The following is a 26340-nucleotide window of genomic DNA, read 5'->3' on the forward strand; positions in this document are numbered from 1 at the left end:
TCTACTCGTCTCTTGAGACTTATACGCCCGTCGAACTTCTTTACCCCCGTCGTGTCTGTCCTCCACTTTTTTTTCTTTGCGTGTATATAGACGAAGAAGCGAGAGGGTGTGACAGTCGCGCGGCGCTTTTGTCGCGGTGCTTCGTCGTCGCTAGAGTGCTATTGGTTTTCAGATGGGAAAGATGATGCTGTGCAACGTTTCGGGTTTTTTTCCATTCTGTTGAAGATGAAGTTTTTTCAAGAGCTTTTTTTCGTTGCTGTAGGGGATGCTTTTAGTTATATGATGTAAAAATCTCGCAAAGGAAGGAAACGTGCGATGGGTTCTTAGGCAGTTAACTGGAGTGTATGCTTTTTAATGTTTCCGAAATTATGAACATTGAGAGCTTACTTTTGTTAAATTGGAAGATGCTTACTTTTAAATGATTGATGGACTACAATTTACCTTATAATAATATTTTCGAAATGATGTTGACGAAAAGTATAATGATGTAGATGAGTAGAGCTTTCAGTGAGCAATTTGTCTCAATTGTAAAGTAGAATTGGTTTTTAAAACATTTTTATTGAAGTCAATTTTGCTGTCAATATTTTCCAGAATTTTTATTATCGACAGAGAACCAGCCTATCGTTTTGTTATAGAAAGAAAGCTGTTGCAACATTGTTCAGTCATCCTATTTTTACATATCGATGCCTGTAGAATGATAAAGAGTAGAAAAATATCATATTTACATAAGTATTTACTTTGGCCCTCGGCACATTTCCATATTTACGTGAGATATGGCTACGAAACTTTTGCACGCGGAAAATTTGCCTAACTGTGTGGAAGATTTCGCTTTTCATATCTTTTCTTCGCTTCCGAAACTTTTGAAAATACACTTATTCAACAAATATTTTTCAGTACGATTGAATTAATGAAACATTTTGATTTTCATTCTTTCTTAGCTTTTCCACAAGCCGCAATAAGCTTCAATTAAATGGTGCGTATCATACTAAACCTTGATATGAATCGTGCTACGGCAATAACCTTTATTGGTTTAGATCGTTTAATCCTTCGAATATATTGAAGGTAATTGGATTTCCACGACAATTTTAGATCTTATGGGTTTATTCGTGGAAATATTTTGTTGTTATATAAAATTATCTTACAAATATTATTATATTTTTTGTTGGACTAAAATGATGAGCAGGTTAATATGCTTTCAAATTCCATTATCGTATAGACAAGGAAAATAAGTTTGAAGGAGGCTGAAAAGACGTGAAGGTAAGCCTAGACCGATTGTAAGATAATGACATCGAAGAGATAAATCAAATAGCAACGTTGCAGCTGGCACCGTTCATCATTTCGTTAAACGGCGTGAAAATGACTTTTTGCTCATCATCATCTCGATATTACGCCGAAGCCAAGGCAATCCACTTGGCTGCTTCCTACTTTCTAGCTTTTCCGCTCTCTCTCGGCCCCACGATTGTCGTCGGCGTCGTTGTCGCCGCCTGCACACCTTTTAGCATTTTATTTCCGACGCCTCAACCCTAGCTTCTACCCCTTTAATGGTGACGAGTTGTCTGCGACGAATCGAGAAACTCCACAACACGTTTTCGTGCTTTCCCACGTAGCAACTTGCACTCAAACCGACTTCTTTGAAAGAAAAAAAAATTGAAGCTTGCTTAACCTATTTTAGCTTTGGTTTGTCTGAGTACGTGCTCGTGATGGTTTTAGAGTGAAATTGTTCAATTGTAAAGCACTATTTTTAATCTTAAAAACTCAACGTATTTTATGAAGGATTATTTGAAAGTCTTGTTCTATTGCCTAAATAACATTCTGGGCCTTAAATTTCAGATTTGAGAAGTCCATTCAGGCACGACAGCGATTAATTTACATAGGAAACGCTAGCGACAAATCTTCAATGATTCGGGTATATTGAGTCTATAATGTGTGCCGATAAAGTCGCTTTGTTCATTAATTTTGTAGGCGCAGGAAAGGAGAGAGCGCGGTTATGTCTCCGAGGGCGTGCTGGGATAGGAGTATCTGGCTCTGGGATATGACGAGCCCCTTAACGATCCCTCGTTTGCCGCTGGCTTATCTGTTGGCTCAGTCGGAAAGCGCGAGCCTGAGTGAGAGAGTTTAGATATACTTTGACAAATAATTGGATGTTGCTTTACTTTTCGGTAGCTCTTTGAAACAAAAAATACGTGAATATTTTTGCTCTCAAAAGTAGGTTAATAATTAAATTATAAATAATCCAACTTACTTTTGATGTTATTCCATTCGATTGAGATTTTGTCAATCTATTTTTATTGAGTATTGGGCATTTCGGAGCGTACGTGGGATAAGTTCTTAGAAAATCTGCCATCTGTTTTGACCTGTCTTCCGATATTCCGTGACTCGCATTTTTTCGTCGACCTTTTTTTATTGCCTTCGACCCTTGGCCTACGCGTGGCTATAGCCTTATTAGTTAGTCGAGGGAGAGTCTGTGACTAAGTAGCTGTGTTACTCTGGTATCTTACATTGCGTGTGCTTTTCAAAACTTTTGAATATTTCTTAGATGAAGACAGTGTCTACTTAAATCAAAAGCCAGCGCCGCTCGGAAACTTTGTAAAGTTGTAGTTGTTATATGCACACATCTCTGTGCAAACTTTCAGGTCACTTTGCACGGCCGGCTTTGAAATATTTATAAGCAAAGTTGCCTTATTTAACACTCGCCTCATTTACATCTTAAAAGCCAGCATGAAAATGGAACTTTTTTATCATATCTTTTCTAAAAACCGTGCTATTGTTTCGAAAAATAAAATGATGCAATTGGACAATAATGAATGCCACGTATTAGCCTGAAAAATTTCATACGATAGTCATTGCATAATCTTTATAGCAAATTAATCTTCTTATCTAATCAATGCATACTAGTTATATCGTAGATAGAACCTTGATGAACTTTTATTTTTATAAAAAAATCACGCAAAGTTACTATCACATTTGATGCACTTTTACGCGCAGCATGTTAGTTGTTACTATATGTAGTGATAAAAAGCCGATGATTTTCCAACAGGAACACAAGAAAACACAGTAACGAGGCAAACATCGATTGTTACAGAGTAGAAAAAAAAAGAAGAGGCCTGCCATTTTAGTGGACGCATCGGCAATACGTCACAGTGCAAGTGCGGCAGTTTAGAGTTCCACCTGGATTCGCATACGAACGATCAATTATATGGGAAAGAGAGGGAGAGAGAGATTGTGCGTATGTTGCTCGTCGGATTCCAGCACACAGCCTCTTCCTTCTTTCCTTGTTTCGCGCGAATACCAATTATCGAGCGAAGTTTCATGGCATGAAAATTAACGATCAAACTGTACAGTGTTATATACGTACTGTAGTTTCGTTTAATAAAGCTCCCTTTTGGTGTATATATTATGCCAGGGTCGCCGCCGCTCTGCGGCCTCGCGATATATTAAGGGAATTGGAATTAACGAGCCTTTGCCGCGCTGTACGTCGACCTGGCCTATGTACTACTATGCATATAGTTTGCTCGATATTGTCGTTTTTTCTTTTTTTATGTTGCGCGTGCGTGTACTCCGACGCTCGGTTTTGCTCGATTCGGCTGCTCTCGCTTGTGCGTTCCAATTACGCTGCAAATTCAATTCCGCTCGGGGCTCTTATTTTTTTTCCTCGCCTCGCAGTTGTGGATGTTTTGCATTATTCAAACGCACGTGCTTCAGGAAGTTGCCGAGCAGTGGTCAATTACAATTAGATCTTCCGTCAAACATTGAATTTGAAAGGCTTGTATTAAAAGATAAGTCTGATGATGGCTTGAAAATAACCGCTGAATTTATCTTCCGGTCTAGTGAATTAACGCTTTTCTTCGCTGTTGGAAAGTGCTGATTATATGTTCGCCTCGAGGGCTAACCTACTTATCTCGATTGGATTAACCTGGTAGTCGTATCTACACCCACATGAGTGCTGGTTTAGTCCTTTGAGAGCCGCTCGTAAAACCCTTCTTCTCGTTTCCCTCTTCTCCTCTCTCTCGTTCTGTCTCTCTTTTCCATTTTTTTTGGTCAATGATATTTCTGCTAGTTGGAGCTGTTTTTTTCTCGCCTTTGTTCTGCAAACTAGCGGCTTTTTTACGAATGAAAATAGATGAATGCGCACTTTCTCTCTCTCTCTTTCTCTCTCTCTTCTTGTTTCTTTTTTCTTTTTTTGCCAAACGTTTCATGCAGTTTTGCATCGGGCGGCTTTTTTAAAGGACGTTCCTGCGTTAGAAATATAGTAATGGGCATAATTCTTTCAAGCCCGTTGATATTTAGGATTTATTTAAGAGTGCTATTGTTATAGTTGGTTTCTGTTCATGAAACTGATTGATGGAGGAATTTAATTTGAATTAATATAATTACGGAAATTGTAAAAGTGATGCTTTTGGCATTATGAAGGAAACTTTTGAATTCATCGTTTCAACCAACACCTCCGCTCACCTACAAGCATACTTCGATTGGCATCAAATGTGGGGCTCGAATAGAACACGAGACAGATAAAGCTCGAATCCCTTTGACCAGTGACGTGCGATCCCTCCTCCATTGATGAATGTAAATTTGACGTTTGAACTTGACAGGATCGCGCGTGCATTGCTAACGCTAGGCACTTGCTCGGGGTCACCCTTTGTATTTTGAATATGCTAGCTGAGCTGAGCTGAGAGTTTAAATGTTGAAAGAAAAATAAAGCTTGCAAAAGTCAAGCCAAACTCATTTGTTTTCAGAGGAGCGAAACGCCGCGGTTTAACGGCACCGTCTGTCCGATAAATTTCCGTGGGGAAAATGCAAAAAGCATTGGCAATAAAAGAGAGAGAAAGAGAGAGAGGGGGGGATGCTATTGCGCAACACCAACGTAAATGCAAGGCAGAGAGTTAATTAATCTCGTCGGCTAAACTGGCGGAACGCTCTCTTATCTAGCGACGTCGTTCGAACGAATCTGAAGGGGATTGCGACGTGCCCCAACCTCTCTATCAGCTTTAGCGGCTTGGATACTTGACTTTTAAGCGCGCGTTGCTGCTCCGTGTCCATTAATTTTTGGATAAGTATAAAGTTCGTGTATTTCGTCGCTTTGCGTTACCTCTCGGCTCGTTCCGCACAGTACGCGATAAACGAACGAAGAATAGAAGAAACGGTAAACAAACCAGTTGTACCAAGCCGGCTGAATGTATTTTCATTGGACGAGGATGGCCACGATCGCGCATCTGCATATATCACGTTTTCAAAGCACGCCGCGAGTTACTCCAAAGTCTTGCTTATTATGAATCTCGCGGCGAGTATTAAACGCACTCGCTTTTATTTGAGCAAGGGTCTCGTAGCGCAGAATGCTGAGAAGAATCCTGACTACAGCGTGGAAGTTTAATTCGCGAGATGCTAAGATGCTTTTGAGTGCTCATTGCGAAATAGTACATTACGATACGAGTGCGGGAAAGTAGATTTTTGCTCGTGTGGCGTTTATGCCCGAGCGAAGCAGAACCTCTTTCCCGAACATGTGCCCTATCGTATTTTTTTATACGACGTGTGGAAAGTGCGAGCGTGCGGGAAAGACGCACTTTGCGCACGGAGTATCGAAAACGGTTTTGTCGAACTGGAAAGCACGAGTTTTGATATATATATTCGAGGCGGACGCATCGAAGTTGATCGGCGCAGAGGGCGCTCTGCTGCGCCTAGTAACCAATAATTGACAAATAGATGGCGCGTACGCACGAGGAAACTGTAATGTAGCTCGGCGATGGGGGAGGAGGGGGGGGGCAGTGCTACGAATTGCTATGGGCTATACATCTACGTTGAGTTGAGAGCGCAGCCGCGTACGCTGTAGCCTGTCGGTCTAGCACGTGGGACGCGCGATATAGCTAGTGCAACGGCGCGGTTCACGCGATGCGCCACCTGTACGCGACTCGAACGTCACGACCGGGGACCACTATGCCGCGCGAACGGTCGCTCGAGTCGCGGCGAGAACCACCGCCCCTTCGAAGTTGGCACGCGCGCGAAGATAACGTCAGTCACGGCGAGCGAACGCTCCGAGTCCCTTGGGTTCTGCTGCACGTTTATCTTATCCAGCGCGAGCAAAGCCCGACCGAGGTATGCATCGCTGCAAGTCCGTCGCGCCGATTCGGCATCCGTCGAATCTGGCGACCGAGCGTCGATCGGCATCGGCGAAAGAACGCGGGGCGCGACGGAAGCTTTGATATCGCGAGAGCTGGCGAGTGGCGATGGCCGATAGCGTCGGTCGAACATTTCGTTCGACTGTCGAAGAAAGCGAGAGAAGCGCGCGCGCGTCAATCAGCGGTTGCGTGTGTGTCGGCTGTCGAGCGGCGATCGTCGGGGGTGCATCCGTCTGCTGCGCAGACTCCAGTGCGCGCTCCCCTCGAGCACTGGCAGCCTGCAACGCTGCGCATTATACATGCTGCATCGCCTCGCATCTCCCGCTCTTCACTTTCCCTCGCGCATGCGCTCCGTCTTCGGCTCACGAGAGCCTGTCTGTGCGCTGAACTAGCGACAGTGGCGTGAGGTTCAGCATTGTTTGCAATAATCTGTAGTGCCCGTCGCTGTTGTTTCTCCCGAACATGTTGGAATTGATCTGGGGGGCGGATAGGGGGGGGGTGTTTAGTGCACAGATTGCAACTACGGCACACGCGTCGATCGTTATTTTTCAAGTCCATCAATCACCAATGAAATTTCTTTTTGTACAACTTTAGCGGGGTATGATGGATTCTTGAAAGGTCGATTCCTCTTCTTGTTCATACCATTCAACATTAAAGCTTTCTCATCGACCTTTACTTTTCAGTATACTCGAAACTCATTTACCGTAATAAGTCGGCTTTTTATCACGAATTCATATATTCCACTGAGCACGAGAGAATTCCAAGATTTTCACGTGCTAAATTTTCTCTCGCAGGGAAAAAATGCTAGACAGAAAATAGGTTCGCTATATATTCTAGTTCCCAGATCGGATAACCATTTGTCAAGAGCAATTTTCTTTTATTCGATCTAAAATAAGGTAGAAATTAGTGGATGAAACTACGTGAAATTCCGGTTGATTTAGTATAATGTAAAAAAATGCGAATAAAGCGTTCTTTTCTGCGGATTTTTTAATATGCTTACCTTCAAATCACTAGCGATCTGCAGATAACATTTTTATGCGTCTTATATCTAACAATTTATTTTACAGTACTATTTTAAACTAGAGTGTTAATTTGAATGTACTTAATGTTTCTTTTGCGTGCAAGAAATTCAAGGTTGATGTACATATAAAGATTGTCGTAATTATTTTTTTCCTCATTTTTTCCTCAAACTTATGAAAAAAAAATTTGAAACGCTATATATGAAACAAACCAGTTGTCAATCTGTAAAAATCGTCGAAATTTCACTTGATAGGGAGAGTATCCCTATTCCCGTCAGCTTAAGATATCCATGGATCAGTTATCAGCAATTTAAGCTGTGCACAGTTTAAAAAGGCTGCAATAAATCAAATTGTTCAATGTATACTGTATCACAATTTAGCAACACAACTGAGTGAAAAAAAAACTTTTATTCTCGTTTGTTTCATGGCCAGTAATTAGCCTTATCACAAAGCTGATTGTACTAGTACTCGGTATCTTTTATAATATTGTCATTCAATTAGACTTGATATTTTTATACAACGAAACGAGTATTATTGACTACGTTAGGTTCTTTGGATTAGTATTGCATTCACAATTTTGCTTATACATTACCGAAGCGTATTCAATAAAATAAAATAAAAGTATCGAATAATGGGTGGGTACTAGTAATAGCAACGTTGCTCCTAAAAAATCATTGGCGAGAAACTCTATAATGAATTTCATCTTCGCATCGCATGCAATAATTTTACTTTTACAAACACATAACAAACTGCCAATGTAAATTACAATGATCGTTTCACGCAGAACACAAAATGTAATTCATTTGCACAAGGATCGAAATTACATGTGCAAGAGTATGGTATTTCTAACGTTTTTCTCGCTCGTCAATATTTACGCACGGTGCGAAAATTAGAGCGCAAGTCATACATCGCTTTTCAACCAATTGAAAATCTCATTAACACTAAACCTACCAGAGCGGTCAAATGACCGCTCCTAAAGTTGAGCTATGGCTCCTAAAGCCCGAAAAATAAATGTTTTTTAATTATATGATAATTATTTTGTGTTTATTGTTTATGCTAAATTACAATCAACTAAAAAAGACTAAAAAAGATTGTTGATTTCAAAAGCGGTAATTTGACCGCCATTCGGTAGAAATAGGTATATATGTCGGTAGGTTTAGCGTTAATCACTTCTAACACCTAAAAACGCTAAACTCGTAACAATCGATACTTATCCACGAGCCTATCGACCTTCTCCATCCAGCATCCCTATCTTTGATAAATAACGCACCTACTCTATCAAAAAAATAACCTTGAACCGCCATAAAAAGGAAAAGAACAAAATTACTCAATTTGTCAACTCTCTGCACCCTTGCTTGCAAAAAAATAACGAAGCAAATCACTTTGCGCACGTGCGTAGCATTCGATTGCAAATGAAGTCTGGGGCGCGTGCGCGGTGACAGAGCTCCTGCTCTTCCCAACCTAACCCCACCCCGGCAACGAGAGAAAGAGAGAGAGAGAGAGAGAGAGAGAGAGAGTGAGTGTGTGTCTTCTCTCGTTCGCTCGACAGTCGTTCGCTGCGCGTCAGTGTCAATATGGCCGTAGTCGAGAGCGGAGCTTGTTGTAGCTGCCGCTACCGGCAAGTGAATCCCATTGGCTGCACATCGTAGTATAGTGTGTGCGTGTTTTCAAAACAGCAAAGTTTACGAGCCGAAAGTGCGCGTGCTTTGCTTTTTCATTCTCTCACTTCTAGATGTGTCAAGTGGGTGCATTTTGTTTTTTACATCGTCGTTGAACATCGTGAGCAGATGAGCTGCAAACGCGTCATCTCTGTTCCAGGTACATCTATGCATGCATATCGAAGATCTCGTGCGCCACAAAAATAACGGTAGAGAAAAAGCGGCCTATGGGCCGCGCGCGCAAGGCAGCAGCATAGGCCCGATCGATTGCGACGCGCCGCTCTCTCTCTCTCTCTCCCTCCAGTATGAGAGAGAGGCTTTTGTTGACACAGCTCCATACTCTCCCCTTTTTCCGCGCGCTTCCTTCCTTCTCTCTCTCTCTCTCTCTCTCTCTCTCTCTCTCTCTCTCTCTCTCATGCGCATCGGCTCTTATTTCTTGGGATGCTGCGTCAGTTTTTTAAAGAAATTTTACACCGCAGACACACGCGGTTGAATAATAAAAACACTCAATCGACGCGCGTGAAAAAAGACTACGCGAGTAGTTCATTTTGAGTTTTCGCTTTCACTTGCGTCGTCACATCGAAGCGTCTGTGTGCTTATATGTATGGGTAGATCTTAGAAAGAAGAAAATTCGCGCGCTGCTTGCTTTAGGCTATACAATGGCAGAGTTGAACGTGCGTCGTAAAGAAGAGCATGTGAAGCGATGACTTTCTTTTGGTCGCATTCTGTAATAATTAAATTTTACATAATTAGCGTTATCGTCCACTCTCACGCTGTCTCTTTGGTGTATCGAGACATATGGCGACTGTATAATAGGTCGCTTTATCGAGAGTGAAAGAGTTTGTGCATGTTCAAGTACTGGCATGGTCAATCGCATTTCTACTGATAAATGATTATCTGATAGGGTTCATTGGTCTTGTCTTTCTCTCTTTCTCTCTCCCTCCCTCCCTCCCGCTCTCTCTCCCTCTCTCTCTATACTTTGATCGTATGTATTATTATTCAAGTCTCATTAACATTAGTGGTATCTTGAATGTCATAGTGACCGATTTGCTAGTTGTAGTTAATACGAACAGTAGTTTCGAAATGACTTCTTGCGAAGTCGTAGACAGTAAAATTTAAGAAACTTAATATAAATGTGTGAATTAACAAGCCGAACGCAAAGGCGAAAACTCTCATTCACGAAGCCCTTTCTGCTCGAGTCGAAGTAGTGGGCTTTCTAATTGACGTTGATGCGTCTGAGCCAATTGAATTTTGAAATTCATTGCGCAGCATAATTGAATGCTTTGATTGAAGAAGACCGTAAGGGTATCTGTGATTTGCTATCGCTTATATAATGTTAAACAGCGTTGTCATATGTGTCATTTAAATAGTTATTCGATGTCGCGGATTTACCGGTATACGCGCGTTAATTTGCGAAATGAAAGCACGATAATTGAATCTTTATGAATGGTTAATTTTTTTGAAAATTCACGCGACGGCAGAAGAAGGCACGTCCGCTTAATATAAAGGAAAATTATACGGGTACGAGCGACTGAATCAACGCTCACAAGCATTACTTTTTATTGTATTGAAAATTTCGTTGTTTTGTCTCGAAAAATGGAGTCGCGCGACTTTTTCAATTTCTAAACACGAACCGAACATCTCAGTCGAGTATCAATTTTCAATAGAAATATATTTTCGAAATTTTGACGGCAATAACCCGTAAAACTCGCATTGTTTTTGCTTGCGAATTGTAATTTGTCGAACAAAAGGAAAATTATTTTTCACTGAAATCAAGATTGAAACCAGACTTAGAATTCAACCCGCGATTATATTTAGATGGCTGATAAAAAGAATATAAATATTTACCTTATCTCAAGAATATCCATTTCCCTTTCGATCCGAAAATAAAAGTAGAAGAAAAGAAAAGACGCAGCGACAACAAAAATGAGTAATTCTCACGCTTGTTCGCCGCACGCGTGGAAAATATTTTGGTTGGGGCGACCCGTTGAAAGGCTAATGTCGATGTTTGTAAGGCAACACTTTGACGTGGAGTGTCAGTGTAATTACGCTATTGTAAAAGAAACGCGCGTTTGGGCTCGAAAAAGAAGCCTCTGCGAAGCCATTACCGACACTTATCGCGCACTTCAATGGTTTCTTTAAACTCGTTGCTGTAACTCAATTTTCCTCGCGTGACAGTTTTGCGCACACGCGAGACGCTTTGCCGGCGTTTCCGCGCTCTCGCCGACGGAAAGCTCGATAATATGACTTGTGTGGCATATTGAAACGCAGCGCTATTGCCAATTTTCGCGGGGTATACAATTCGATTGGGCGACGGCGATTGTTTGACGCGCGCGGGACAAGCGCGGCCGGCAATTGCGATCGATTCCGGCGAAAGCCTGTCATTTGCGACTTGTCGGCAGCGCGAAAAGACACAAGTCCCGTGGCCGAAGCGCCGCGATTGCTTATTACGATCGCCTTCGCCATCGTTCATTACACAAAGTACTGGTCGGGTATCGTGTGCGTGCGCCACTAAGAAATTCCGTCGAAAAGATTGCCACGTGCCTCTCGAAAGAAAAAAGTGAAAAAAACGTGGTGAAACGCGCTAAGGCATAGATTCTCCGGACAACCGCGTTAAATTAAGCCTGTACATAGCGTTTCTATTATAAAACTTGCGCTACGAGTATTTTTAACTTTAGACACTGTGTCGCTTCGACTGCTCTCTCAGCAGGACGGGTGTTTGTGTGTGTGTGTGTGCGTGCGACGGCAATTTACTACCTTTTTCGAACATGCGCTGGCTGGTAAATCCGATACTGTGCGTGTATAATAGCTCGCCTCTTTGGAAATTAAGTAGCTCCCGGGGAGGCCAACAATCCGATTATATAGGTTTTCCCGTCTAAACGTTACCTCGGCTAACCTAATGTCCAACGGAGTTTATCAAAAGTAAGCAGCATATATATGCTTCGGCTACTAAGGTGCCTACATATCTATGCTATTGCCCCGTTACTTTTAGTAGCAAGCTGACGTCCCGTAGCGAATTAATCCATCGCGCCAACAAATTAATGGGAAATTATGCGCGTATCGTTATTTCCGCGGTCGTTGCGCCAGCCGGTGTATCGCGAGCGCGCGGCGCAGGCAGCCTCCCACGGGATTGCCAATGTTTTCACGTCGGTGAATCGGGCGGCCGCTGCTCGGAGTGATCGAAAACGGAGATCGGCCGAGCGCGACGGCGACTCCTGGACGCGTCCCTGCCGCGCGTGCTGCGGCCGGGTCACCCTAATCCTCGGCGCGCGGCGTGCGCACGGAAAATTACCAGGCGCGCGCTGTAGGGCCGCCAACCTGCCTGTAGACGGATCAATAGTTTTAAAAGCCCTCGCTTTTCCGACAGCCAGGCAGAGAGAAGAGCCCGCCCCTTCTCTCTCTCTCTCTCTCTCTCTCTCCTTCGCTCGCTCCCTCGCTGTCTACAGCACCTGCATTGCTCTTGCTCACTGATGTCGGCTTTTCCGGCCGCAGTCCTCGTTGTCGGCTCGCTCGGGAAACATTGCGCGCTGCGGCTCGTCTTTCTTTCCGTTGGCAAGTGAAGCCACGCGCGTTCGTTTAGCCAAGGCGAATATACGCGCGCGCACATGTGCGGAACGACGACGTGCACACGTAAGTATCGCCTCGCGCTGTTTTTCCTTCCTTCTTTCTTTTTGCTTTCTCGTTGGTCTGTCTGGGGCAAGAAATTGTGCTGGGTTTGCCTCGGGCGTCGACGTCGCGGCGGCGATCGAACGTCGCCGAGTCATTGCGCAAAGCACGTGCGAGCTCGTCGTCCTCTTCTGCTCGCGGCTGCGATCGCTCGTGCGTCGCTGGGTCTCGCGCCTCCATCAGCGGCGATCGCTCGGCCGAAGAATGCGACGCTCAAAGTGTCGCAGACCGCTGACTGGACCCTCTAAACAAGACCGCTCGGCTTGTCCGGCGTCTGTCCGAGGGCGAAAGTACGTTACGAGAAGAGAGAGCGGGATCGGCCATTTTGGATTTTCAAAAAACTCCATTCATGAGCTCTTGCGATCCGTGCTGGCGCGGCATCGCACCGCAGCGTGCAAACGACGTCTCGTTGAATTCGTCGCGTTTCTTTGCTCGGCTTATTGCGATTTTGCGCGTTTGGATTATTCACCGAGCTGCCATGTTTTTGCGTCAATCGTATTTGTCAACGATCAGAAGCCGACAACGCGAAAATCGTGGCTGCGCGTTTTTGCAATTGAAACTCGAACTGCTAAGCCCACCTAACGACGTTTGACATGCTTTCGACATACATTAGCAGCTGAGTAATTTGTGCGCGTGGACGTTATGGAGTTGAGAGTTCGACTTCATTTGGGAAGTCGTTAAAATACCGCACGCCATTGGCGTGAACGTATGGCTTCGAAATTATTACTATGAAGTTAGTTTCTGCTATTGAATAGATTGATATAGGTATATGTCTATGGAGTTGAAAGCAGCAACGGCTTATCACGTATTGATTTTTTTACTGTGAAAATGTTGAGCGAATTTTTTTAATTACCAATGCTTTGTTCGCTGCTTTCATTAAAGAAAATGGAATGAGAAATTTGCCGCGAGTATGTTTTAACAGAGTTCTGCAACGAAAATACATTTTAGCATAACTTCAAACGTCATTGACTGCATTTTGATAATTTCAATAATTATTTAGGTGTCGTAAGAAACATCGCTGTCGTAAATTACAACGAAGTGCACAAAACCATTAATACTCCTCTCTGTGTTTTGCCGCTGAGCTTGAGCGAAAAATTCAATCTACTGATCAATAAGGAAAGGCTATTCACGCGGCACACAATCCTTGTCTCGACATCGACGACCACGCACGGCAAACTTGTCTAAATAGCTTTCGGAAACAGTTCGGCGCGGCATGCGACAGCGAAATTGACGTTAGAAATTGAATGCAATCAATGCAGCGTGAATTAATGCGCCGCCGCGGTCTCGATATCATCAAACGCCCCTCTAGAATTTGAATTTTCGGCATTCGCCGAGTGGCTGCTGTCGAAAAACACACTGGTCTCTGTACAATTATCAAAGTGAAAGGATCGTTTCACGAAACAGAATGAAAGCGAGCAGCAAGCGAACTGCGATCGTTTATCTTTTATACAATAGGGACTTATCTAGGATTTCGTTGATAATTATTGCGATAAACATAATCGATGTAAATTATTGGTAGCGTCTCGTCAATTGTTACTCATAAACAAATAACAAAGCTTATTCATCGCACTCCTTCTTTTTACCATAAATCGATGAAGTCGTCTTTATTGCAACAACTAATTACCATTTTTCTAGAGATTGCGTTCACGATTGCCAATCGATGCCGAAATATATTTGACGCGTAATTGGAATCCCTTGTCGCTATTTGGCAAAGTGTTTCATAGACGAGCAATGCAGTTTCGAAAACTAATGCAACTAGCGTGACACGCAATACTTATGATATTGACTGGTTATAGAGAAACAATATTGGTAATGTTTCATCGTTTAGCTGTGTCGTTGAATTGGGTCTGCGGTTGCGTATCGGCGCGTAACATTGTTATAACGACCGTATTATTAAGGACTGAAAGTCGGACAATTACTTCAAAACACGTCTCTTCCCATTACAGAACGACAGAATACACCCGCGCACGGAATTAATACGAAGAGAACTGCCCTGTTCGACGCAATGCTCATATTGATCTTGCGGGGCATGACACGCTAGACAGACTTTTTTGTGCCTCCCACTATATATTTCCCGTCTCGAAGACGGTCAGGCATAAGTAGAAATCGATGGTTTCTTAGCAGTCGGTCGCGACTCTCGGCGCAAAAGAAGCTCCTGCTCCGCGCACGCCAAAAGATTCCCATGCGGCGTTTTCATTCACGAACGATTGCCCATTTCTCGCAATTACGGTGCCTCGTCACTGCTTAACCACTGCGACCGCCGTGGAATCGCCCCTGGTAAATGTTACGCGTGGCATTTCGTCCGCGAATTGAATCGTTTTCGACCTTATTAAACGGCAAGGACGCGTGAAAATCAGCCGTTCCCCTGTTCCTTTAGGCGATGGCGAAGGAAAACGATTGGGCTTTTTGTTTTGCAGCGGCGATGGCGCCAGAGCAGCAACAGCAGCAGCAGCAGCAGCAGCAGCAGAGGCAGTACGGACAGGCTGACAGAGCGAAGGACTTCCCGTGGGTCGAGCAGTTTCGCAAGATGGTTAGGATACCATTGCGACTAGGGACCCTTAACGAGCTCATCAGATTCTTCAATAGGTAAAGCTACGAGCGAACTTGGGAGCTTTTTTCAAAGCTGTTCGAGTGCCTTACATCCTGGACTGATTATAGAAACGTCAGCTCGAGCGCCGTCGACTGTCAGAAAAAATCGTCCTACGCGGTAACCCTCAAGGAGATCGTCAGAGAGGCTTTGCTGCTGTTCGTCTGCTTCAGTCGTTACGAGCAGCTACAGGTAATGGTCGAGAATGATCCCTCTTCTTTTTTTCGCATCGATAAAATTGCGCTCTCGGTTAGTTTGCGGAATAAACAAGTGGATTATTTCGAATTTTCTTTGTTCTTCCTTGTTCTTTCTCGCCGACTCATCGGAGCTTGTATTGTAAATATTGTTATTAGTGGAGGTCTTCCGCCTCGTTAGCTTGAATCACCCTTCGACGCTAACGAAAACTCGATGACACGGTCGTCCTTGGAATATGATTACGAATTAATAAATTAATGACACCTGTAGTAATTAGAGTAGCCTTATCGGTCGTAAGATCGTGACTTGCACGTGTCGCCGACTGGAAGCACGTCACGGGTGTCAATCGGTAGTCGTCGCTCGCTCATACGCAATTAATTAGTCCGAGCGTCAATAAGCATCGAGCTCGCATTCAATGACAAATTAACCAGGAGAGATTTGTTTCTCGCCTACTTATCGCAGGATCAGAACCGTGCGGTCTACCTCGAGCAAATGTCCGACCTGCTGGCTGTTTACATCGACCTGGAGCTGATCGCATCGAAGGGCCAAGTCGAACCACAGCCAAGCTGCATTTCGACGAGACTCCTCACGACTCTATGCCACTGCCTAGGTGAGTTTATATATCCACGGAGATACATCGCTTTACCAGTTTGCCGAGTCGACGGCTTCCAATCAGAAACGATAGAGGAATCATGCGCAGCGTGAAATTTTGGTCGCTCTGCCGGAAAGTCGCGATTTCCGTGCGAGTAAAGTTTACATTTCACGTTTATTTCTCTTTCCGATCCATCTGACCGAGACAGTTTGATTTGCTGATTTTACCATTTTGTGAGCGATAATTTTCTTTTGTTTTGTCCGCTCGCTCGTTACCTTTGCAATTATACACACTGATTGCTGATTCGTCGCAGTGTTTATTTGACATTGCGCATCCTCTCGAATTCGCGAATGTCATTGTCAAAGAGAAACAAAAAATTATAGTTGTCATCCGGATTTTCGTGAATCTAACGAACAAATTTTACGCTATTTACATTGCAGATGATTCGCCAGAGTATTTATTAGACACGCTTATAAAAGTCCAGGGTATAGGCGAATCTTACTGCAGCATATTAGATCCAATTTTTTCGTAAGTATTTATTCAAATTTTATTTGATTAATATTGAAATGGATAATCCACTAAAATTAGTGATATAATACGAAGATTCGTGTTCCATTAAAAGTTGATGCAGCTATTTCTGTTTCCATTAATACAAGTTCAGAATAGCATTACATTCGCTAGTGGCACGCGAAACTAATTCAATTTCAGAAATGTTTGGAATTGCATATTCTGGAAATGTTTTGTCGTATTTATGAAAATAATTGCTAGTTTTGTTCTATGAATGATTTTCATGGAATCTTTGATTTTGAATATTATTCAAACCACGTTATGTTGATTTCCAATGCAGGAGCTATAACTTGATGTTGAGAAAAGATTCGTTTTATAAAAAATTGTCTTGAAATTCGTTGAAAATTAATTTTAATTTATCCAAGTTTTTCTTTTAAGAAAAATCTAAGGAAAACCAAGCACTGTCTATTTGTAGAATATCCATTAATCGAGTAACAAATTCGTCATCTCATCGTTTATCAACGATGAACATTACTAAATTTATAGCAACAGTTCTAATCCAACCAACAAACATTTATCATCTATAATTCCAGAAAAGTGATAAAAATAACAACATCGCCGTCGAAAATGGAACTCGACGGCACCGCCTACGTTCGTTTCCTGCTAGTCTACCGGCTGTGGAAGCGTCTGCATATAAACGCTGCAGCACGTAAGAATATCGTTGATTTAGCGCTCACGACACTCGAACCACCATACATCTGGTCCAATGAAATCTTCGTGGAACTTGGAGTTTTACCATCGATGCAGAATAATCTATCCGACGAATCACTGACGCAACACTATTTGTGCCAATCGTATGACCTCCGTAAAGCCTGCGACCAATTTATCAAATATATCAGGGGTCAGCAAATCGATGAGCCAACGGCTGGCAATGACAGTGGGATCGGCAGTAGCAGCAGCAGTAGCAGTAGCAGTAGTAGCAGCAGTAGCAGCAGCAGCAGTTGCAGTAGAGGCAGCATCAGCGTGTCTAGTGAGAGAGATCCGAGGGTACGTATGATTTTCATGTTTGACATCAACGAGCATGCGAGAGGGTGCATCTCGAGAATGTGAGGTTTCGAACATTTGGGCCACATTCAAGCGGCGACGATTATTATTAGAGTTGCCGAGGGATGCATCGCTCGATGTGTTTCTTCTTTTCTCTTTATTTTCACGAAATTCTTGCTTATCTTCATTGAGAAACTGTTTTCTTGCCAGCGAGAAATTGCGATCTGATAAAGAAATCAGTTGGATCCAATTGTTCATTGACACGTGTGACATACTTTATCGCATCGAATTTCACCAACGTCGCTGGCTGTAGCACAAAAATATTAGTTTCGAGCCGGGAAATTTTGTTCGCAATTTACTTAAATTCCCTCATCGCAAATGAGCTATACTAAAACGAAAATTATCCCTTTACGCATACAGCTGAGAAAACGTACGCTTACCTCCGCAAGTAACGATTCGTCGCCAGTAACTTCGCCGCGTCCTGTAAATACCGAGTTATTATTACGGCCGTCTCATAGTAATATTAATGATAATTACGATACTAAAATCAGCGCAATCATTCCTAAATTAAAGTCAAATATCGACGCAAAGCCATCGCGTACAGTAAGTAAAACCAAAAGTAAGCAATTAGACGAGATAGTTTTAATTGATTTGACGGACGAGGAGGTAACGAAGATCGTCAAGCGCAAGAAACACACGAGACTCAGTTGGTTGGAAGAGGCCAAACGCAATTTCAACAAGAAGATCGCTAGCTTGAAAATCATTAATGAAGCGACGTTATCTTCCGGAAGATTAACACCAATGGTCACCACTGAAGTTGATGAAGAAAAGGAGCAGCCTCGTCGTTCTTCCCGTTCCTTTTCCGAAAAAGAGACATGCCCGTCGTCGGAAAGCAAATCGGAAGAAGTCAGTGCCTTGTCGAACGGCTGCTCGGTAATCCGAGAGACCGGCAGGCCGGCGGCAGTTGTAACGCCAAAGACTGATAACGAAATACCAAAAGTACAAGAGGAAGCGCAGCAGCAGGTCGACGCTTCGCCGCCGACGGAACCCGTAGCAGCAGCCACGCCAATTGTGAGCCGAAGCAGTAGCCAGTATTACGATGGCATCGATGGCCTGACTCTTCTGGCGAGTGTCTCGGCGCAGCAGTTGGTATCCACTACAAAGAAGCCCGAGCTCAAGGTCAAACCGTATACGAGCTTTCAGCAGACGGAGAGCATCGTCGACGATACGATGGACAAAGTCGCGTTGCAAGTTGAAGTTTGCTCGTACGAGATTTCGCCGGCAATGAAGCATGACAATACCGTCAACTGCTCGTACGTGTCCGAAGAGCAAGCGAGCTTCGAGGCCAATGACAATGCTTATGTCATTCTCGACGGCGACGCGGTGATACTCAAGCAAAAGGCACCCAACAGCAATCTCTACATCATCAACAAGGCTGCCGTTGACACTAGTAGACTCAACTACAACGACGACGACAAGATGATAGGTTTGCCCGAGTTAGCCGGGGACATCAAGCCGGCACTGAAGATGGAACCAAATATCGAGTATCCGACTGTCTGTACTTCGCACTGTCCGCATCAGATGAGCGTCGATTGTCCGTACGTCAGCTGTGCATATTGCAGGCCATACTTGTATCCATCTCTGGTGAACGCAGACAAGGATATGGCGTTCGCAAGGTTCAAGGACGTCGCGAGTAAACTTCCGCTAAAGAAACGTATGAAGGCTCAGAGGATGATGGATTTCGTTCAGACGGAGAACCACGCACCGACCCTAGAACTTGGCGCTGTTGTCGAGATTACCACTGCCGACGATTCACGCGCCCGTGCTAACAAGGCGGACAATAGGATTCATCAAAATGTACCCAGTTGCTTTGCTCGAAGAAAACCTGCTCAGAAAAAGAAAAAGAGGCCCACAACCGGTGACGATGAAGTCGAGAACAATGTATTGGCACCACCGGTTAAAAAAGCGAGGAGAAGCTCAAGACGTGGTCTGGTTGCTGTCAGTTATGCCGATTACGAACATGAGTCTGACTGCATTCCGTCCGGCAAACGCAGAAAGAAACGCAGCACACGATGAAACGACGGAGGCTTGTTGCCTTTCAAGAGATGACGATGATGTACACAGAAGATTTGTAAATACGATGATGCAACGCTGAAGAGTTTTATGCCTATTGTTTTGTATATTATTTATATTCAACTATCTCGTTTTATTTGATGCGCGCTTTTTAAAAAAAAATTTTAAAGTTAAGTTAGTTTGCGTGATTTTAAGAACAGTTCGAATGGTTTCATGTATTTATATGATTATTGCGGTATCATTGAGAAGTGACTGCGACGGTCAACTGTGAAGTTTTTTGCAATTATGCAACTGCTGTAAGGTGAGATAATGTAAATTTGATTTTATATTGTGATGAAAATATTTTTTATTCATTTTATTGTGAATGAAAGTCTGAAAGATGCGTTTTTTGTTATTTTTTCGGTAGAGCGAATTTCCTTTTTTAGACGGGTAACCAAGTCGATTACTGCATGTTAAATTAATGCGTACACTTTATTTTAGGCCAAGAAATCGTTTCTTACGAAATATCATTTTTTTTGCTTACAAGTTTCAATACAAGTCTTACAAAGTTATAAATGTTCATTTTGTTTTTAAATAAAAAATTGCATCTATCTCGAGTGGTAAATGACTAAATACCAATCTCGCCGCAAGAATAATTTTTATTCTATTTTCTAATCTATTTCCATAATACGAACTCTGAGCGAATTAAAAATAACCCCGTTATCGTTTGGATTATCCATGCTGCGTAACGCGAAAACTGTTTTCTTTAAACACAAGTATCGAATTCACGTGTATTCGTTTTTCCCCTTTTCCAGTTGTCACGCCAACGCCAAATTAGAGCTGGCTGAAAAACAGGATATGCAGGTAAATAAATTTATCATATTATTACGATGATATTCAGCTGTTCTATCATATCCTAAATTTATTCATGAAACTTATATACTTGAAGAACAAATCGAAAACGAAGCTGAATACTTTTTCTCTGTCTTCCGCTCTCGAGAATATCGCTAAAATGATGCTTTGTATTTCCCAGCAGGAAATAACTTGCAAATGAAATGGTGCGAAATGGCTTATTACAATCTACTAAGGAAATAAAGTGGTGGAAAAGAATTTTCTTCGTCGCACCGTTTTCTTGAGAGAATGAAATTATTTGGCACGCTGCTAAAGCAATTTTTGACTACATTTTTAGCGGAAGATATGCGTTGCAGTAAGTATTCTTTTGTAGATTCTGCACTGTTGTCATTGCGTTGATTTCGAGCATCTTTTTTTTCTTCCTCTCGGGACTTGGTTTCGAGCGGTCGGAATGTTGTTCAAGTGCTCTTCACTTAATTTAATTCTCATGCTTTTATGACAGAGCTTTTAGAATTTCCAGCTAAGAGTCTAAGAATCATTGAAAATTATAATCGCTCTTTCTTCCTCGTCATGTGTAATATGACGGAACTGACATTCCATAATTATCGATGGAATTCTAATATTTTTTTTTCTTCTTTATTTGTTGCAGAAACTTTTCTCTTTTGTACATAAAAAAGCATAATTACCTTCAGTTCTTTCCCCATTTTTGGTTGAGCCATTATATCAGTGCATCACGAAAACACCGAAAACAGTGATGAATAAGTACACATACCTGCCATAATGAAATAATAGCCGTAATCGATTGCCAAATAGAAAGAAATAATAGAGAGAAGAGTGAATCGACAAAGCATTTAAAAAAACACGATAGTAACGCCTAGCTTATATTCCCGATGGATCGTTAGTTCGGCGTGGAATCAAAAAAAATATATCCGAACGAGTAATAATAATAGTAATATTAATTATTAAAAAATGACAAAGTTTTAAGAGTAAAGAGTAAAACTAGTCAACGGCGAGAAATATACAAACGCCGAGACAGTCCAAGACGTGTTCAATTAGCGCTGATGCGCAGATATTCAGCGTATGTAATGATAACTTTATACGAATTTGCGAGAAAAAGAGGCGTCTTTAAAAAAAGCAAACAAAAATGCAAAGTATGATGATACTCCGATCAAAAAAGTAAATAAATAAAATTTAAAATATACGCTAGGAAAACTAAGTCAAATTGTTTATAGTCGCTAGGATGAAAATACGATGCAGAATACTGTTTGTTTCCTTTCTCCCATTCATACACACACGCGCGCGCATACAAAAGAACTCTCAATTCTTTTCACGTCAATAGAGTCAAAATAATGCGTTGGGTAATTATCGCGCAAGTAAATGTATGCCTATAACTAGAAACCAAAATATTCCAACGTATGAAGAATTGAAAGTTTGTGAAATACATACAAAGTTGAGAAATTCCTTAAAGCCATCAATAGTACATGCAAGCACGCAAAAGAATACTTATGTTACCAGACTATATAATTTATTATATATGTGCCAACCAGACCAGCAGCAACAGGGCAGGATGTCCAAGTATAACGAATGAAACTCCAATATACACAGTCGGTTAGTACGACACTCAATGTGATAAGCCAGGTTAAATGTCTTCTGTTTTTAAAAGGTTTTCTTTGAAATAACTAGAAATGAAGTATACTTAGTTGTTAGAAAATGTAAAAGGCTAAAAGGAACGATAATTAATAACAAGACAAGATATTCAATGTTTTAAACTTAGAGTATAAGTCGTAAGAGTAACACAAGTATCAATGGTAGTCGAAGATGCCACTAAAACTTCATTACCTCAGCTTATGATCCAATCTCATCTTTTTACCTTTGCATCCCATCTCCCATCTCCATACATAAATTCTCTGTGATTTCTTGAATACCATTATCCATTGTTCCATTAAGATGTTGAAGTGAAATACCTTATAATAATACTAGTTTTCAGCTGTTCGATAGTTCGATCTGTCAAAAAAATAAAAAAAATAATGCCAAAATACGTAATTCAGCATCAGGGACGCGCTAAATGTTATAATTGTACGGAGCAAATTCAGTACAGAGATTAAGAAAACAATTTAATACATATGAAGATACGTAACAGAATGAATAATTCTATACCGCGGTTTTATTTGACAAACGAAATAAAAGTAAAGCGTGAAAGCGATAAAAGTAATGGTTGTTCCTGCTCTTTCCGTCAAATGATTTTTATTATAATGTCAGGCCTCTAATCATTCTTGCGTATACGTAATGCTGATATTTTAGTCCTTTTTCATGAGAAAGTCTGATCATCGTTAAATTATGATTTGCAATTATACATTAAATAAAGACTGTATGATTTTTTTCAGTTGTCGCAAAATGCGTTGTACATTAATTAAATGTTTTTTACCTTGTTTTAGTGTAATTTCGTGTGAATACTTGTAAATTAATTCTTTTGACAACTGTGTTGTGGAACTCGATAGTTTTTAAGTATTGTGAAAATATTCCAAATTTTTATACTTAAATGAAGTAAAGATAAATAACCGATTGACTGTTGCTTGGTTTATGAAGAAAAAGAGTCTCTTATTTGATGTTTCAACCAAATGTGTTATGTATATTTGAACCGTGGTGATCGTCGCAATCCTATAGAGAGAACAAAAATGATGTTTTAAGCTCCGTAGACGTGGCGTTTTTCCTAATCGCAATGGACGTACAAAAATATAACGGTCTCGACATGAATTGATTGTTCATTGCATTGTCGTCACCAGGTTCATTAAAATTGTACAAAAAAAATGACAAGTGAAAGCGATACGTTTACGCTCGTAAAACTATAAGAGAAATAAATGAAATTACGATAAGGTAGAGTTTACAAACAAAAGACACATCGGATGCCTATGGAAGCCTGTTGTAATCTGTATGGCCATTTTGCGAAGTGAAAAAAGGCCTTCTTAAAGAAAAAAATCAATAAATTAAGCGACAATGAGGTATGGTATAATTATAATGTACGTATCGGTATTTGTCAAAAAAAGAGTTTTTTTATTGATTTCTTTCAAATGGCGTCACTCGCACTATTGTGGCCTTCCAAATTGTTGAAAAATTTGTTAGAACAGTGTTGGATTGATTAACGTGCATGAAATAGTGAATTGGCATTATTAGTTGTCGTTTTTAGACTGATAACAAAGTCTGTTTATTCCGAGTATATAGTAACGCAAAGGTGTCCGAACACCTAAATTTTTCTCTTGATCTCTCTATCTCTCTTTCCGAAGACGCTTAAACACAAGTAGAAAAATGGTGAGAAAAATGTGCAAACGCGCGGAATTAATTTTTTCGCGAAATTATATTCTACCGTCAATCATTTTCGTGAGCTTGTTTTTATTCGTCTTGTAAATAAAATAAAAAAGCGAGAGCAAAAGAAGAAAAATGTATTTCGCGCGAAGCACATTTGTTACTGTACAGTGACGCCACCGACGATCGATATTTTTATTAAAAAATGAAAAGAAAATGTAAAAAAAAGTAACCAATAGCAAAAAAGGGAAAAAATAATAAGAAAACAAAATAATGAGGAGGAAGAAGAAAAAAAGACTAGAAACGTATGAAGATATTTAACGAACATTATATAATTATGTACAATCTATTTATAGAGTGGGCATGACTGTCCATGCGAAATATACAATAAACTCCAAGCCTGTTCGAACAGATAAATATTATTGGCTATTCATTTCACCTAAAAACCATACGAAATGCTCAGAAATGGCAAGATCCAAAAGTAAATAAGAATATTTGCTTTTTTCCAGCATCTCGTGGGGAGAAAGAGGCGCTCTCGCGAAGTATTGATCGACCTGACGAACGAGCTGATAACAGAGAACATCAGGCATAGGACGCGCCCTCGGATTGGGTGGTTGGAAACCCTCAAACGTACCTCGTCAAAGATCGATGTCACGTTGAAATTCAAGGAACAACATCGAGTAGCTGCTGCCACGAAAAGTTCTATCACTGAGAAACTGTTATCTGACGAAGAGTACAAGAAGAGGAGGCATAGCGTGAACGAAGCCAAAGAAGTATTTCAACAAGATACTCCGACGAAGCAGGTAAATAGTAATTCGTATAGCAAAAGCGTACGACCGATGAAGCAAGCATCTAAATAAAGTATATTTGATTTTCCAATTTTGCAGGTATCACATCAATTCAAGCAGTTGTTATCTACTACAAATAAATCCAACCTCAAGTTTAAACCATCTACAAATTACAGGAATCGGAGAGACACGTCGATGATATGACAGGCGAACTCACGGTGATCATCGAAGATTGCTCTTACGAGTTAATGCCAGCAGCGAAACAAGACAACATAGTCAACTGCTCGTACAAGAAGCAAGCGAGCTCAAAAGCCATTGCCAATGATAACATCAGTTTCAACGGCGAGATAATACTTGTGAAAAAGTTACCCGGGAGCAAGTTCTACATTGTCAGAGAGGCTTCCATTGACAGTGGTAAACTGAACCACAATTATCAAACCGACGACCATAACGAGATAATTGCTGTTCCCAAGTTAGATAATGACATCAAACCGGCAGTGAAAATGGAATCAAGCATCGAGTATCCGACTATTTGTACACCGCGCTGTATTCAACAGTTGAGCGCCGATCGTACCTGCGTTTGCTCTACTAATTGCAGGTCACACTTTCAACCATCACCATCATATCAAACGTGTGCAGATATGGATACGGCACTCACGAGGTTCAAGAATGTCGCCAGAAAACTTCCGCTGAAGAAACGTATGAAGGTTCAGAGGATGATGGATTTTGCATAGACGGAGAATCATGCACCGATCCTCGAACTTGGTACTAATTTCGTAAATATCACTGCTGATGATTCAGGCGCACGTGTTTAAGATAGACAAGAGGATCGATCAGATACCTATCAAGAAAGTGAGGCAAAGCTAAAGATGTGGTTTGATTGCATTCAGTTATGCCGATTACATACACGAAACTGACTGCGGAAAGAAAAGCAGCAAACAACAGAGATTTGTTGCTATTCGAGAGATTATAATGACAGTAGTGTACATAAATGATTTGTAAATACGATGATATTATACTAAAAATTTCTATTTCCATTGTTTTGTATATTATTTATAGTCACCTACCTCAATTTATTCAATGCGCGAAGCATTATTAAAAAAGCGAAATGAAAAACAAAAATTTTGTATGCCGCATGAAGTATATTTGTTACTGTGTCTTGGTGGTGACGCCACCGACGATCGATATTTTTATAGAAAAAGAAAAACAAAATTTAGAAAACAATAACTAATTGCAGACAAGGGAAAAAATAATAAGAAAACAAAATAATGAGGATAAAAAAAATATACATATAAAGATATTTAATGAATATTATATAATTATGTACAATCAATTTATAGAGTGGACAGTGAGTGTCCACACGAAATATACAATAAAGTTCAAGCCTATTCGAACAGATAAAAGTCATTGGCTATTCATTTCACCTAAAAACCCTTATGAATTGCTTAGAAATGGCAATATCGAAAAGTAAATAAGAATACTTGCTTAATTTGCAGCATCCCGCGGGGAAAAAGGGGCGCTCTCGTGAGGTAGTATTGATTGAGCAAATGAACGAGAAGATAACAGAGAACATCAGGCATAGGACGCACCCTCGGATTGGGTGGTTGGAAACCGTCGAACGTAACTCGTCAAAGATCGATGTCACGTTGAAATTCAAGGAACAACATTGAGTAGCTGCTGCCACGAAAAGTTTTATCACTGAGAAACTGTTATCTGACGAAGAGTACAAGAAGAGGAGGCATAGCGTGAACGAATCCAAAGAAGTATTTCAACAAGATACTCCGACTAAGCAGGTAAATGGTAATTCGTTTAACAAAAGCATACAACCGATGAAGCTAGCATCTAAATAAAGTGTATTTGATTTCCCAATTTTGCAGGTACCACATCAATTCAAGGAGTTGTTGTCTACTACAAATAAACCAACCTCAAGTTTAAACCATCTACAAATTTACAGGAATCGGAGAGACACG

The 26340-nt window shown here is 41.3% G+C and overlaps 1 protein-coding gene across 7 annotated transcripts; it reads left to right on the forward strand.

Moving 5' to 3' along the window:
* The first annotated feature begins 5947 nt into the window (after positions 1 to 5947).
* Positions 5948 to 25756, forward strand: LOC131674418 (uncharacterized). Of its 7 annotated transcripts, XM_058953090.1 has the most exons (11): positions 8715 to 8786; positions 8862 to 8947; positions 14871 to 15039; positions 15112 to 15232; positions 15698 to 15845; positions 16268 to 16355; positions 16928 to 17381; positions 17799 to 19752; positions 20246 to 20294; positions 20464 to 20637; positions 24092 to 24219. In XM_058953090.1, the coding sequence occupies exons 2-8, from the start codon at positions 8917 to 8919 to the stop codon at positions 19452 to 19454; spliced, it is 2667 nt and encodes an 888-aa protein (XP_058809073.1). In that variant the 5' UTR covers positions 8715 to 8786; positions 8862 to 8916; the 3' UTR covers positions 19455 to 19752; positions 20246 to 20294; positions 20464 to 20637; positions 24092 to 24219. The 7 variants fall into 7 exon arrangements, with proteins under 7 accessions (XP_058809075.1, XP_058809070.1, XP_058809072.1 ...); XM_058953092.1 differs by lacking the exons at positions 8715 to 8786; positions 8862 to 8947 and adding an exon at positions 5948 to 6087; XM_058953087.1 differs by having other exon boundaries at positions 8713 to 8947.
* Positions 25757 to 26340: the final 584 nt, after the last annotated feature.

This window comes from Phymastichus coffea, unplaced genomic scaffold (assembly GCF_024137745.1).
Source record: "Phymastichus coffea isolate CEN01 unplaced genomic scaffold, Cenicafe_Pcof_1.1 PCOF00240, whole genome shotgun sequence".
Classification (NCBI taxonomy): domain Eukaryota; kingdom Metazoa; phylum Arthropoda; class Insecta; order Hymenoptera; family Eulophidae; genus Phymastichus; species Phymastichus coffea.